Here is a 14,206-nt window from a genome sequence, read left to right on the forward strand (position 1 = left end):
TTTAAAATTAATTAAAAATGACTAGTTTATAATATTTATACTACTTTTTAATTTTTTTCTTAAATTTTAGTAAAAAGCATTTAAAAAAGTGGAAAATAGCAGAAATTGTTAAGATTCCTATATTACTTTGTATTTTTTATTAAAAAGAAAATGTTATTGTTATTTATCAAAAATAATCTAATTTTCTATCATTATTAGACTATTGCAATAAAATGTCTCAATTCCATACTACTGTAGCCCTCTATGATCACTTTTATCAACTAGATTATAATTCAAACTTTTTCTGGAGTTTAAATGCAACAAAATGATTAAGCAACTGCAAAATTAGTTATTTATATAGTTTATCAAAAAGTAATAAAATTTTCCTATAAATTTAAAATGTAAGCTAAATTTACCTCTCAAATCGCAGTAAATTCATGTAACATGATTTTTTCTATCAAAGAAATCAATATAAAAAAACTAAATAAGTTGAAAGCTTTTAAATCTCTTTAAATACCGCAGAATTTTCACCTTCACCTGCCCTGAACCTAAACTTATTACAAGGGCACCTGAATATTACATAATCCGCATTCTATGTACATATACCAAACATCTAAGTGCTTATGCGCATGTAGTTGTAACTATAGTTGTGCTTTAAAGTATGGCACTACATCACATTATTTAATTTGCATTACGTCATGCTCATCATTTGTCAGTAGTAAGAAGCAATAAATTGTCCAGTACACTTTAGATTGCATGTTGCGACAGTGGCACTTGCGCATCGCTCACGTCTAACCTTAAAAACTCGACCAAAACATCAAAAACAACGGTGTTGGACGCATCAAATTAGTTATGGCATTAGTTATCTGTGTGACGACGAGCTGATGTACACAAACCACCCACGATACCAACGAAATATGTTTCTACGTGCGTAACTGAGTGCGTTAATCCCGGAACGCATCAAAATTTCGTCTAATAATAGCCGTCGACTGCAGATATTCAACTTGGTATGTATATATAACAGTAAGACATTTGTTGAATTTTCTTGTGAAAACAAATTATCACATTGTGATATCATGATTAAAGACATCATTCAACTGCTATGTCAAGTCATCATTCATTACCAGCACCAATAACCCCCAGATCGCGATCGAATTCAAGGCTTTAACGATTTTAATTTACGTGGACGCGTTGTTCAAGTGTATTACGTGTATCTAACTGTTTTTATTTAAGTTTTGCCTTGACGCTTCTAAATTACGTGTTTGCAGTTTCATGGCGTATTTACGATTAATAAAAACTATTTATCATTGAAAAGGAATAATACTTAACGCCACGGTTAGTCGCGTTTAAACTTTCGGCCGCGCTGTGTTGAATAAATCATAAATGGCGCAGTGGTTCCGATAACACTTAAAAATCGATACGTTGATAACAGTATAATGTGTTTGTGAAAGTTATTGTACAATTCGGCGAGTTTACTCAATCATTAACCAAGCGGCGACGAATTGCAGCGGTTCGAACAAGTCACGTTGATACTTACATATTGTGCACACTTATTGAGTATGAATCTGATAAGAGATAGATGTTATCGATGATGATTATGCAGTTCTACTAAAGTACAAATTTTCTATAACTACCATTTTGTTTTCAGCAGTAACGTCGACTCAATGTATTCGTAACAGGGAAAAAGTAAGAAAATTTTAAAAAGGTGCGAATACTTATATCTTGAAGACAAATACAAAGATGAATTCCAAAGCTGCACTTGCAATCGCCTTAGTTTATATCGGATGTGGATTAAACAATGTTTTTCTGGAGTATTTAGTGAGGTAAGACCTTTTCGTTTTGAGAAAACAGTTGAAATAATCCGTAACAAAAATATTGCACTATGGGTAATTGTGTTGCATTATGGGTAACCGCATATGCAACCTAATATGCATTAAATTCAAATATTGGTTATTTTCTTGATTTTTTACTAATTCTCTATTTTATTCCAACAGGGAAGATCCAGGCTGTGGAAATTTAATAACATTCTGCCAGTTTCTTTTTATTGCCGTATATGGATTTGTCACAACGCATAGATTCGGCACAGTTAAGCCGAAAATCCACATGACTGCATACTTCCAACTCGTTTGTTTCTTCTTTATCACCAGCATATTTAACAACTGGGCATTCAGCTTTAATATCCCTGTGCCTCTACACATGATATTCCGAGCTGTAAGTATACTATAATTTAAATTATAACATATAAGGTTTGTTTCCATTAAATTTTTAATGCTCAAATGAAAGCCGTGAATGGAAAGCCTAGATTATGACATTCTCGAGCATTGCGTAAACAAAACTATAAAATGCAATGCGTAGAAGTGCATTAAAATAAAACCGCAAGGATATAAGCTAGATAAAATGCTTTTAACAGTTGCCGCTGTTAAAGGCCAAACGCAAAACGCATAAAATGTTATTACAACTTTAATCGAAGCACTAGTTTTAGTTGAAAACATAAAATAAACTTTTATTATGCTTGACCATTATTTTTAGGGATCTCTCATCGCGAATATGATAATGGGAATCTGGATCCTCAAGAAAAAGTATGCTTTCTCCAAGTTTGTCTCTGTAGGAATGATAACAGCTGGAATTATTATCTGTACATTCATTTCTGGAAATCAAAAAGTAGCCTGTACGAATTGTGATGGAGACAAGCCATTATCAGACAAAAACGATGACAATGCAGCTGATAACGTTGATTTTCTTTGGTGGTTGGTTGGAATTGTTATTCTCACCACAGCATTGTTATTATCGGCACGCATGGGCATCTTCCAAGAAACTTTGTACAAAGAACATGGAAAACATCCTGACGAAGCGTTATACTACACTGTAAGCATAAAACATAACCTAACTTATCTTTAAATTTATGTTTTACTTATTTTATCTTTATGTTTGCAGCATTTACTCTCATTACCTCTGTTTGTAATTTACGGCTCGAGTATTATTGAACATTATGATGTCATGATGAACAGTGAATCGACGAGTCTGCCATTTGGAAACGTAGCTCTGCCATTATTAGTCCTCTACATGATTGGCAACGTTTTTACACAATATTTGTGTATCTCTTCAGTTTATGTCTTGACAACTGAATGTACATCACTTACAGTCACTTTAGTAGTAACCCTGCGGAAGTTCCTTTCGTTGATCTTCTCAATTGTTTACTTTAAAAACCCGTTTACGCTGGGACATTGGTTTGGAACAGGTTTAGTGTTTGTGGGGACAATGATATTTACAGAACTTGTTAAGTTTCCATCCAATACAGTCGCACAGAAAGATAAAGTAAAAAAGAACTAGTAGTGTTATTAAAAGTGATTTTTTATAAAATATTATGTACGTATGAGTTATGACTTGTTATGATTGATGAGATTATTGGAATGTGATTGTCGGGGCATTTATTAATACTGAAAGAATAGATTTAGTGTTAGTTGATCAGAATTTAATTTAATATCTTGTTGAAACTTTCAAGTAACTTGTTATGCTCATATAATAGCCGGATTTTAACTGTACATAACGTAAATCCATTGATAACGTAACATAATTAGTAGTTTTTATCTTGCCGACGCCATTTTCACACAAACTATGACTTTTGTGTCCCTAGTTTGATAGAAAACTAGTCATGTGAGTTTAAACAATGTTAATAAATATTCCTGGTCGCATACATTTATAAATTTGATATAATTAGCCTTATTTCTTAGATTAAATAAGTTTTAATTGGTTTTAATCTTATAAGTCTTCAGCTGATATATTCACATGTGAACATAACCATCAATTCTTAACTTGATCGGCTTGGAAGCTACCAAAGTAACGTTTAACTGCACAAAACGTTCCGATAACGAGATAAATAAGTAATAAATAATAAAATACAAGTGAATGCAACCCAAATTGAGCAACGGATGTGATTTACCGGTCGATATCACTCGAAACAAAACAAAATGACTGCGTACAGTCATTGAAACATGCAGTAATGCATTGGAATGTACAAAACGTACAAATTAGGACCAAAATCAATTGTTTTAGGGTGGTATTTGTATTTAAACGACTATGTGAAGACGTCCTTGATATTTTGGAACTGCCGCACGGCTAAATCGACTGGTAGGTCGAAACTGAACCTCGTCAATGTGTCCAGGCTCTGTAGGCCGTCCTGGAATCCTGAAAATAGGTGTTAATATCATTTAAAGGTTAAAAGAGGAGTATAATGTCACGATAATGTTAATGTTAGATCAAAAAGTAGGAAGAAGCAAAATGGTGACTTGAAATTCACGTCTTTCAATAGAATTGAGCACTGTGTGCTGCGCGCTGTTATTTTATACCTTTGACTATCCGCGAAAAGTGGTGGGGGTAAGCGCATTCCACCACTACTTTTTGCAGGTATAAAAGGTCAGCAAAGTCCCGTCAGAGTCCAGGTTCCTCTTTCTTTGACCCGAGTGTTAGATAAATACTGAAATGTTACCTGTTTTCATTACATAGCTCCACGGCAGGTAATACATGTTTATCAACTGCTTGCATTGGAAAATTAGGCTCAGCCATGTCACCAATTTGTTCGCACTGCGAAAAACAATTAAATTATATACAAAACATAACTCATTACTCAAAAAATCACGATATTGTCAAATAAAAGTCACTCAAAAACGTCACCACCTCCAAACAAGTATAAATTCATACATAACCTAACATATACTCTACTTACTTGAGTGCAGCACAAACAAACGCCTTGAAATGCGCATCATAACTCCTCTTGTACCTCGCATGCGTCGAAATAATACTCCCAATGGCCCCCAACATGCTCTGCTTGCTACTATTCACCGAAGAACCAGCAATATCCAGATTAAAACTCTGCGAAAGTTTACGCGCTGGCGTCGCATTGAACCCTTCGCCATTCTTCAACGAGTAATACTCGAGAATCAACTCCCAGACGTGCACACAAGCATCTCCATCCGAATGCCTCCGAGAGAAGCATCCAATGAACGGAACAACACTGTGACTTTGACTTGGAGAATAAGTGCCATGTTGCACCAGGTCTCTTATACTCGGCGCGAGTAACTTTCGAACTGCGGTTGTAATCTGCACATTACACAAAACCGTCGGCGATTCTGAATCACTACTGTAGTCTCCTTCATAAGCCAAAGGAGTTGTTTCAACAGCAATCATCATGTCACGCACACGAGCAATAGCTACTTCCAAACGTGCACGTAGATCACTAAAACAGGTTATGTTTAAATTTAAGGTTAAAACTGTCAACATTTAATATTTAGAGGTTATGTTGTAATAACTTACCCAAAATGATTAACTTTCATTGTGGTTTTCAGATTATTCTTCTTAAATCGTGGCTGCGTGCCTCGCAGTTGTAAAATCGCAAACATTTGTAACAATTCCGCTGTTCTCTGTACGATTCCCAGCGTATCTTCTTTGCATTTATTCTTTCCGACTGAGTGTAAAGCACAGCCGCATGCGCATTTCGCATTCTTTGAATCTACTTGTAAATATCCGATAAATCTCTCTAAATCAGCAACTTGTGTCTTTAACTGTGCAACTAAATGTTCTTTCATTTTTAATGGGCTGACAAATTGTCCGAGTGCTTGATCAACCTGTGCTTTTACGGCATCCGGTGTCAATTGATGATATTGATCTTCATCCAGTTCTAAATTCATGCGGTCTTTTAATTCATTGAGGATTACTCTTTGACGTTCAAGAATGACATTTTGTGGGACTCCAGCATGTCCACTTTCGAATGCGTATTGTTCCAGTTCATGTAGTTGATCTTTTAGTTTGTTGATCAGTTCGATTTGTTGAGTACATCGCATGCTTACAGCTTCGCTTAGGGATGTGTCACCTAAAGAAATGTTTTCTCTGACTGATGCGATGTCTGGTATGCCGCGGAAAGCGAATTCTTCGAGGTTCTTGAGAAGGTCTTCTTTGTCGTCGGCGTTTGCTTCGACGATTTGTCGCAGGCGGAATTGGACTTGGGCGAAATGTGTTGTGAGTGCGAATAGGGAAGAGCTTAACATGTCTTGTTCTTCTTCCAGGTGTTTATATTTTTCAATATGGATGCTAAAACATTAAAAAATTGATTTTAACATTAATTATTTAACATTTTATTGGAAAATATGTGTAATTAAATTGTTACCAATGTTTATTTAGTGTAAAATATGATTTTTCTTTTGTTGGAAGATAATAAAACTTGTTTTGTTAAAGATTTATAGAAAACTGAGCAAAATTTCGGAATATCTACGTTTTAAATAGTGGAATATGTTGAAATTTAAGTGTTTTTTTGACATATTGTTAAAAATAACTACCAATCCGATGTGTTTTAATAATTTTTGCTTAAAAACTATTCATTTATTCAAATTTATTTGCACAATGCTCTTGAACAAGACGTTGAAGGTTAAAAATGTATTGATAACATTTTAAATCATTGCAAATTGTTTAATAATTAATTGTTGTTTGAAAAACATCTTTATATTGCCTCTTTGATTGTTAATTTTATGTTTTTTTCATGAATCATTTGTGCGGCCATCTTTTTTACGGAATAAGTCAATAAATAGTTGAATTTCTTCTTAATTGGCTCGCAAATTAAGTTAAACGGCAAATAAACTAATTGAACAGTTACAAAACTTTCCAATTAAACAACTTTTGGATCGGTGACATTGCAATTAGCGATTTATAACTTAATTTGCCTGAAATTGACTCTAACCTAAATAAATTTAATAAATTTATCAATAATAACACTAAAAATAATTTTTTAACCTATATAAAGTAAATAAATAAGTATTAAATCACTAAGTTCATCTAAATTTTCAAATTTTACTGCGTAAATTCCAAAATATTAATCACTTTCATTTAATTTACACTGATTCTATATAATAAGACATCAATGTTAACCTAACTGTGTTTATCGGCAACCCAAATAACATATTCAAGTCTCTGCCACAATTTAAACATACAAAAAGTAAATAAATAAGTAAAATGTCATTAAACTCATTTATAATATCAAAATTTATATCTTCAACTGCTAAATATCTTTAAAATTTATATAATTTATACTATGTTAATACAATTTGACATCTGCGTTAACATAACCACATTTATCTGCAATCCAACTAACATATTCCTCTTTTCCTCAGAATTTCCCCATTGCACTTTAGCTACAGCGTGTTTCTACACCAATACTTCTACAAATTGCAAGATTTCACTTACCAATGATGATCGGTACACTCGTTATCATATCGCCGCGTCGAATGCTGCGCCTCGGCGTCCTCCCGCTGCTCATTGTCGTCATTCGGCGCCCCGAGTGGATCCCACCGCTTTCCAGCTGGATGCTCATCCATCCCAAACTCCCCATAATTATTATCGTTATTATACTCGCTAATCATATTAATTTACTGATATGTATCAAATTATAACACTTTCACTTGTTTTTTCAATTTAAATTTTGTTTTTCCACTCGCGCTGTTTTCGTATGTTTGTATCGTCTATATCACGGCTGATAACTGTGTACACAGTGTGTGTATAATAAGTATACAACAAGATAAATCCTTTTCGGGTTTCAATTTGCACACACGTTGATTACAAGTGGAGAATTGCAGCGTTGCGTCGAGAAATACACATTGCACGTACGTTTTTATGTTGTAAGTTGATTGTGGGTTAAATTAAAGTGGAAATAAAGTGTGCAGCTTGCAGGTGTTTTATTTTTGATGTTTTTTTGGGGGGAAAAGAAATTCGCTCACGTCCTGCAGTCCTGCCTGCTCGCGCAGCACTGACGTTTCGCGTGCGGGAGCCGCGGCAGCGATCGGTAAGCGGTGAACGTGTGGGTGGCAGCGCACGCAAACGACAGAGAGACCTGCCGCCTCCACCGCCACCAACTAATCGCGTATAATGCACATGCGTAGGATGTTATTTGCTTCCAGTGCCTATGGGTGCATATTGTTTGAAAATTTACTAGTGCTGCCATCTATGTTAGATATTTATTGAAATTTACACGAAAATTTGTAAAAAATGAATTGATTTGACATTTTAGTTAACAAATATAACAGATAAAAGTATAATTTATTGTTTTCAATTATTTTAAAACAAATTTTAATTAAAATTGTGTAAAAATTTAGTAAATTCGAAAATTTAATCATTTGAGGTTATGTTTAACTCGTTGAAATAAATTATTTACTGCTTAGACATTAAAACGTGATGTTTTGCTCATTAAAAGTAATAATTACATAATTTCCGTACACATTAATAAATATTTTGTCATTATTTATGTTTGATGTCATAAACAATTGAATTGAACACTACCGGAAGACAATATCACAAATTGCATGTCTTACATAACAATATTTTACACTTGTCATAACTATTATTACCTAAACAATATATTTTCCGTAGTTATCTTCCTATTTCGTGACAAAATCAAACTTTTTAAATTTTTATTTTTTTTGTAAAACTTGTAGAAAGTCTTGACAGTATTGTTGAAGTTGGCGAAACAATCGCATGATATATACAGGCCAGTAAAACAATTCTGATAGTACGCTACGAGCTACTATGATTGTGATTGTGAGTGTAAATTCTTATCAGCGATTCTGATTGTGTGTCAGTGGTGATTTTTTCACTTCCTACGCTCGGTTTGTTAGTCATACCGTGTGTTATCACGGCTTTCGGTGAGTTTTTCGTTTTGTTTTTAATTTGAACATGCATGCGGTGTTAAAAATGAAAAATCGGACTATTAAGGCGGCTAGGAGGTAATAAAAACAATATTGGTCTGATTCATCAATTGTTTCAATTAATAATAAGGTGTAAAAAATAATTAAAAGAATTTTATGCGCTTGGAAGAGTTTTAATCATGTTTTAATATAATTAGTAGCATAAAACATAGGTTATAAACTAAATTAAAGTGACATAACCAAATTGAGTCAATTTTAGCCTCAAAATTTGAATAAATATTAATTATTTATTATTATTTTGCCCATTGGGGTATAAAAATGTATTTAACTTGCATTCTTACTTAAAAAGTTTGGTAAAAAGTAAGATAAACAATGATTTTATGTGATTACAAGCATAAAACATAAGTTATTCTTAAAATAAACGTGACATAACCGTAATTAACCTATTTTAACCTCAAAACAATTCCATAATCACAAAAAATACTCTCAATGCCAAATAACTTTAAAAATAAACAAAACTTAAAAAAACATTAATTTTTCATAATTATTCTGCCCTTAAATATATTAAAATATGTTTAACTTGTATTTTAACTTCTACATTATAGTAAAAAGTAGGTTAACGCATATATTAAAATGTAAAATTGTGTACAATCAACGTTTAACGCGTTTCTGAACAGTTCAAGTAAGTAATTTACGATTATCAGCGTTTTCGCTATGCACGCACGAATCTACATTATGCACACATAAATAAATCGTGAACATTTGTGAACGTGAACGTCTCCGCGCTATCTTTTCCATTATTTATGTACATCCACCCGTTTAAAATGGAAGTCCACGATGTTTAAGTACTTATTCTGCAAGAAATGCATGAATTGTATGCGCTTTTATAATTATGCTAAGCAATCGTGCGGTGAGTGCAATTTGCATAGATGTGCAGAATTTATTAAAGAAATTAATTCAATTAGTTAGAGTTTTATTGGTTTATAGAAAATGCCTTTCACAACTTTCAAAATGGTAAAAAATGTGTTAAAAAGCAAAAATTGACAATTTTGTTGTGTTGTGAGGTTAAAATTTTGAGGTTTTAGGTTATTTATAGTTAGTTTGGTTAATTTTTGATGGAAATTACGGTTTTTCATCAAGATTTTAAGGTTATTTAGGTGTTTTCTCATATTTTGAAGTGAAATTAACTTAAATTTAGTTATTTTTTAAAATTTCATGTTTAAAAAGTTAAAAGAATACAAATTACCTAAAAACACCCCGAAAATGTCACTGACAAGTTTGGTTATGTTGTCACGTAATATTTGTTCCTATATTTCACTATAAATATTAATTTTACCCTAAAATATGCACATAAAATGCCATTTTTATAACAATTCATAAGTCTGACGTAAATTATTAACAAAAATAACCATAATACACGATTTAAACATGAAATGCATTAATTTATGTGATGTTTATTAGTCCAGTTAATCTAGATCCAAGTAATTATGTTCCTTTACACTTTTTATTTGTTTGGATTTAATTTTGAGGTTTCTACTGCAAAGTGTACAGAAACACGTACGATATTATTTATTATAGGTTGTGCGTGTGTCTATATATGAACAAACATGACTCTTGGCGCATTTACCAACCAGAAGAAGACTCACATTCCAAGTTGTAAATTACTTAACGCTTTCACGACATGCTTTAGTGCATTTCTGCTTCCGTACACTTTCCTGATGCTTATATTTTTGTTGTTAGTATTAAATTAATCGTAAAATACTGTTTTATTAAATGTTTGGTTATGTTTAAGTATCAAAAGAGTTGGTTAGATTGATTATTAGTTATTTGTGGGTTATTTCTTAATATTAGTTTTAAATTTTGATTTGTTTTATAATAAGTAATAAAACCAAACAAATAAACCTAGTTTTATGTGTGGTTTATTATTATAAACAAAATAAGTAATCAAAATCACGTAATAATGTATAATTTAAAGCAATTTAAACGAAAACAACAACTTTCTAATCTTCAATTGACAAAATGTCACTCTTTTAACTTACTGTGAAGAAATAATTGTTTACGCTTTGCTAAACATCGCCAAATTGAATTATAATTCTATAATAATCTATCATTTGTTTAAATTTTTAACAATTTAGTAGTAATACACCATATTAGTTGTATTTTCTGTTCAAAATCAACTTATTTGGTAAATAATACATTGATGTCACATAAGTGTAAAGTTGGTTGCCTAACATAAACATCGAAATACTAAGTACATACTTGTATAATAATCAAAATCAACAAAATATCAATATTATTAATATTAAAGTGTATAATAATTAAAATAAGATGTTTCAGTTTGTTTTACAAGGTGTTTTCTCTAATTTAAAATGAATTTACTCAAACAAAAAGGCCTTTCTCTAATATTTTCTAATTAAAAACTTACCGCTCTATCAATTAACGATCAAGCAATTAACTAATCAACATGCCTGCAATTTGTAGTTTGCACTTGACGATTTACCTTCATAAACTATCCATAATGTGGCTTCTGTAGTTCAACGCCTTCAATTATTATTTATTATTGCGCTGTTAACTACAACGCACGCGCACGAAGCTGCAACAAACACATCAAAATATTTATTAATTTATTAACGCTATAAAGATTTATTACCTAGTTGTGCAACAAAAGGCACAAGCACGAGGAGTCAGTCGATGTTCTAGCTGTAGTTATTGCAGTTGTTCAGTTTTCACATCGTTGTTGCGTTTGTTGCGAGTCCTTCGCACCGCCTCCTGTCAACTGACATCTCCTGTCAGTGCTTCGTTCTCGGTGCGTTTCATGTGCGTCCGCGTTTATTATCATCCCGTCCTAACAAAAGATGCGTCGCACACACGAGGCACACGAATAGAGTCGCAATCATCCAATCGCGAAGAAAATGTGCGTCGGAAGCCGCGTGCTGCATGCTGTGCCTCGAAGTAATCGTCGTTCGTGCAGCGCGCGCCCGTTTCGGAAATGGCTGAGCATGCAGGCGGCCAGACGGGCCGGGGGCGGCACTTCGACAGCCCCATGTTCCGCGAAATACACAAAACACCTGGCTCAAGAAGATAAACAAGGGATGTGGCGATTCTAAACGCGTAAGTATTCATAAACTCGAAAAATCCCATCAAAATGAACAGAACCTAAAAATTTCCGCATATGTCAAAAATATTGGTCTAGGACACATGTTTTTGTTTAGTTTTTATGAATAATTCGAAAACTATACATACTAGAGTAAAAATTCTTTCAGGAGCTAATAGATTATTAAAGTACGCATCTAAATATATGAAACACATAATTGAATCTTCTTTAATTAATTGATTATAAGCATAAAAAGAGTAATTTTCAAAAAAATTATTTTAACACCCTATAACTTTTTATACAATAAGGCGATCTTTTTAATATTTACACATCGCATACAGAATTTAATCCTGAACACAATACAATTCGAATTAATCTCCTATCTCTATTCATTAGTCCACAATTTACTAAAAACTATATTTTTCATTCCAGGCAAAGAAGGAACACGTCTGGGTAGTGTTCTGTGTGCACGATGACACTGAAGCTTATCTAGAAACATATTTCGATAATAAGTCCGCTGTTCTACACAAACCGCTATGGTATACAAGTTTAAACGATGCGCAGCACGTGTCGCCCACAATCTGCGCCCAGGACCAAGACTATGAATTTGTGATAACGTTGTCTAGTGAAGTCGTTAGATTAGCAGCGCCATCATGGGAAGCCATGTTGGACTGGGTCGAAAGTTTACGCATAAAACTAGAAGAGCTAAAGATTCTAACGCCTAAAGAAAATCTATACAGTAAACCGCCTGAATCGAAAGCTACACCTTTATTACCCACTCGGGATCCTACATCACCTCTTCCGCCGCCTCCAGAGGTTCCACCAGCGTTCCTACCTGGTGTGGAACCTGTTTCATCCAATCACAATGTGATAATAGCAAGGTAACTATGATTTTTTAGTATTTTCTGATGTTTTTTGCTAAAATTTTACTTATTTTGTGGTTATGTTTGTTCTAGAAGAGATATTTTGCATAGAACCACATCAAACTCGTCCAACTCTTCAAGTTCTCGCTCTCCGAACATAATGACAAGTGATTCCGTCTCCTCTGCGACTTCTGCGGAAGAAAACAATGAAAATGTCGTCGCGAATGTGTTTAATTTCGAGAATCTCTCAGCGGAGTTACTCGCTGAACAGCATCACAATTTAGCGCAGTCTGTTGCTGTGGCTGCCGGTGTCGATAATGTCAATCGCTATGAGCAAATTTTTCAACTCTCGCAATCTCCAGGTCCGTCCAATCTGCAATATATTACACAGACGCAATCGCAGTCACAAAGTGGCCGCGCGCGACACATTAATCAACAGATTCAGCAGCTACAAAACGGCCAACCGCCGGAACCGTATCTCACACTCAGGGAGCATCAGGTCATGCAGCTGCAGAAGGAAATTGAACATCCGGGGGGCGTTCGATTGAGGTTACGCAAGAAGGATTGCACGAATTGTATCGCATTCGTTGATGCTTTCAATTCTGTTTGGTAAGCATCGAAAATTTTTCTTAATTTGGAGTAATATTTGATGTTTTATTAGTTTTTAGTGATTTCTAATGATTTGTTTTTATTTTCAAGGGTTTGTGGTTTAAAATTGAAAGAAAACCCAATGTTATACAACGTGTTACACATTGGTGATCAATTATTAACCATTGAAGGCTGCAAAACGCGTTCCACAGCTGATGTTCAAAAAATTCTACGTGCTTCACAAAACCTCCACGTTCAGATAGTTGTGAATCGCGTGCCGCGCGGACAAGTTTTCGTTATCCACCGCGATGTTGAAGGCCAGCCACTCGGGATACTTCAAGAGGGCAGCACTGCTGTTATCGCTGACGTCGTGAAAGATGGTCTTGCCGCACGACATGGTTTAACGCCCCGCGCACCAGCTTGTGAGGGAGCGCCCGATGCTACTACTAACTGGGTGCTCACCGAAATCAATGGCCGCCCGCTGAATCTGTTTTATAAGGACAACCAAGTGAAGGATCGACTCAACGCCGTCGGTCGTGATATTTCGATTCTAGTTCAACCGTTAGATTTAGTCAAGCAGATCAAGAAGCAGCTGAAGACGCTGAAGAACTATAAAGACTATTTGTTGCATTGACACATTTTCTTCCATGAAGGAATCTAGTTCAGATGCGTGCTCTGAATCATCACAGTTAATTTTTGTGGAATGCTCATTTGCTTGATTGAAGCAATTTAAAAATGGCGACGTCATATCATTCCAGTACAAAGAAAACGACATTTCGGTGTTATTTTTATAAAAATTCATGTTTGTGAACGTGATTCGTATACACCCACATACTCGAATATGAGTAGAGAAGAGATAGATTTCATTTAGACCTTTTTATAACAATAAATTGTTTCTTTTTGCATAAAATTTGAGTTGTTGATGTTTTTCAGGTTGGTAATAGTGTGAACTAGTGTGTTGGTAGTAAAGTTACCAACTGCGGCGACTGCCCTCTGTA

At 34.1% G+C, this 14,206-nt stretch overlaps 3 protein-coding genes across 7 annotated transcripts; 2 read left to right on the forward strand and 1 right to left on the reverse strand.

Annotated features, from left to right (window-relative positions):
• The first annotated feature begins 596 nt into the window (after window positions 1–596).
• LOC135796953 (nucleotide sugar transporter SLC35B4-like) lies at window positions 597–3,673 on the forward strand. 4 transcript variants are annotated; one of them, XM_065309085.1, is made up of 5 exons: window positions 597–986; window positions 1,628–1,802; window positions 1,974–2,190; window positions 2,509–2,844; window positions 2,914–3,673. In XM_065309085.1, the coding sequence occupies exons 2-5, from the start codon at window positions 1,720–1,722 to the stop codon at window positions 3,307–3,309; spliced, it is 1,032 nt and encodes a 343-aa protein (XP_065165157.1). In that variant the 5' UTR covers window positions 597–986; window positions 1,628–1,719; the 3' UTR covers window positions 3,310–3,673. The 4 variants fall into 4 exon arrangements, with proteins under 4 accessions (XP_065165157.1, XP_065165160.1, XP_065165158.1 ...); XM_065309088.1 differs by having other exon boundaries at window positions 1,631–1,802; XM_065309086.1 differs by lacking the exon at window positions 597–986 and adding an exon at window positions 1,303–1,536.
• On the reverse strand, window positions 3,430–7,884 carry LOC135796949 (RUN domain-containing protein 1). Of its 2 annotated transcripts, none has more exons than XM_065309077.1 (5): window positions 7,210–7,884; window positions 5,290–6,063; window positions 4,703–5,212; window positions 4,466–4,560; window positions 3,430–4,164 (listed from the first exon to the last, which is right to left on the reverse strand). In XM_065309077.1, exons 1-5 carry the CDS (start codon window positions 7,383–7,385, stop codon window positions 4,055–4,057), a joined length of 1,665 nt encoding a protein of 554 aa, XP_065165149.1. In that variant the 5' UTR covers window positions 7,386–7,884; the 3' UTR covers window positions 3,430–4,054. The 2 variants fall into 2 exon arrangements, with proteins under 2 accessions (XP_065165149.1, XP_065165150.1); XM_065309078.1 differs by lacking the exon at window positions 7,210–7,884 and adding an exon at window positions 6,140–6,209.
• Window positions 7,885–11,660: 3,776 nt separating this feature from the next.
• LOC135796954 (uncharacterized) lies at window positions 11,661–14,118 on the forward strand (the record flags this gene model as incomplete). The annotated part of the gene is made up of 4 exons (XM_065309089.1): window positions 11,661–11,774; window positions 12,190–12,638; window positions 12,714–13,229; window positions 13,320–14,118. Coding segments are annotated over 4 exons (1,602 nt in total), but the record flags the coding sequence as incomplete, so codon positions are not given.
• Window positions 14,119–14,206: the final 88 nt, after the last annotated feature.

This window comes from Atheta coriaria, unplaced genomic scaffold (assembly GCF_025399875.1).
Source record: "Atheta coriaria isolate IRGN ID8LTWV9N9 unplaced genomic scaffold, Caltech_Dcor_3.1 hic_scaffold_8_pilon, whole genome shotgun sequence".
NCBI classification, from domain to species: Eukaryota; Metazoa; Arthropoda; class Insecta; order Coleoptera; family Staphylinidae; genus Dalotia; species Dalotia coriaria.

What these genes read in the sequence shown, in the direction of transcription:
- LOC135796953 (XM_065309085.1), top strand. Translation starts at nt 1,720, where the DNA reads ATGAATTCCAAAGCTGCACTTGCAATCGCCTTAGTTTATATCGGATGT. An exon ending in TTTCTGGAGTATTTAGTGAG is followed by an intron (nt 1,803 to 1,973) that starts GTAAGACCTTTT and finishes TTATTCCAACAG; the next exon opens with GGAAGATCCAGGCTGTGGAA. An exon ending in TACACATGATATTCCGAGCT is followed by an intron (nt 2,191 to 2,508) that starts GTAAGTATACTA and finishes CATTATTTTTAG; the next exon opens with GGATCTCTCATCGCGAATAT.
- LOC135796949 (XM_065309077.1), bottom strand. Translation starts at nt 7,385, where the DNA reads ATGATTAGCGAGTATAATAACGATAATAATTATGGGGAGTTTGGGATG. An exon ending in TTTGTTTGTGCTGCACTCAA is followed by an intron (nt 4,561 to 4,702) that starts GTAAGTAGAGTA and finishes TGTTTTTCGCAG; the next exon opens with TGCGAACAAATTGGTGACAT. An exon ending in GAGCTATGTAATGAAAACAG is followed by an intron (nt 4,165 to 4,465) that starts GTAACATTTCAG and finishes ACCTATTTTCAG; the next exon opens with GATTCCAGGACGGCCTACAG.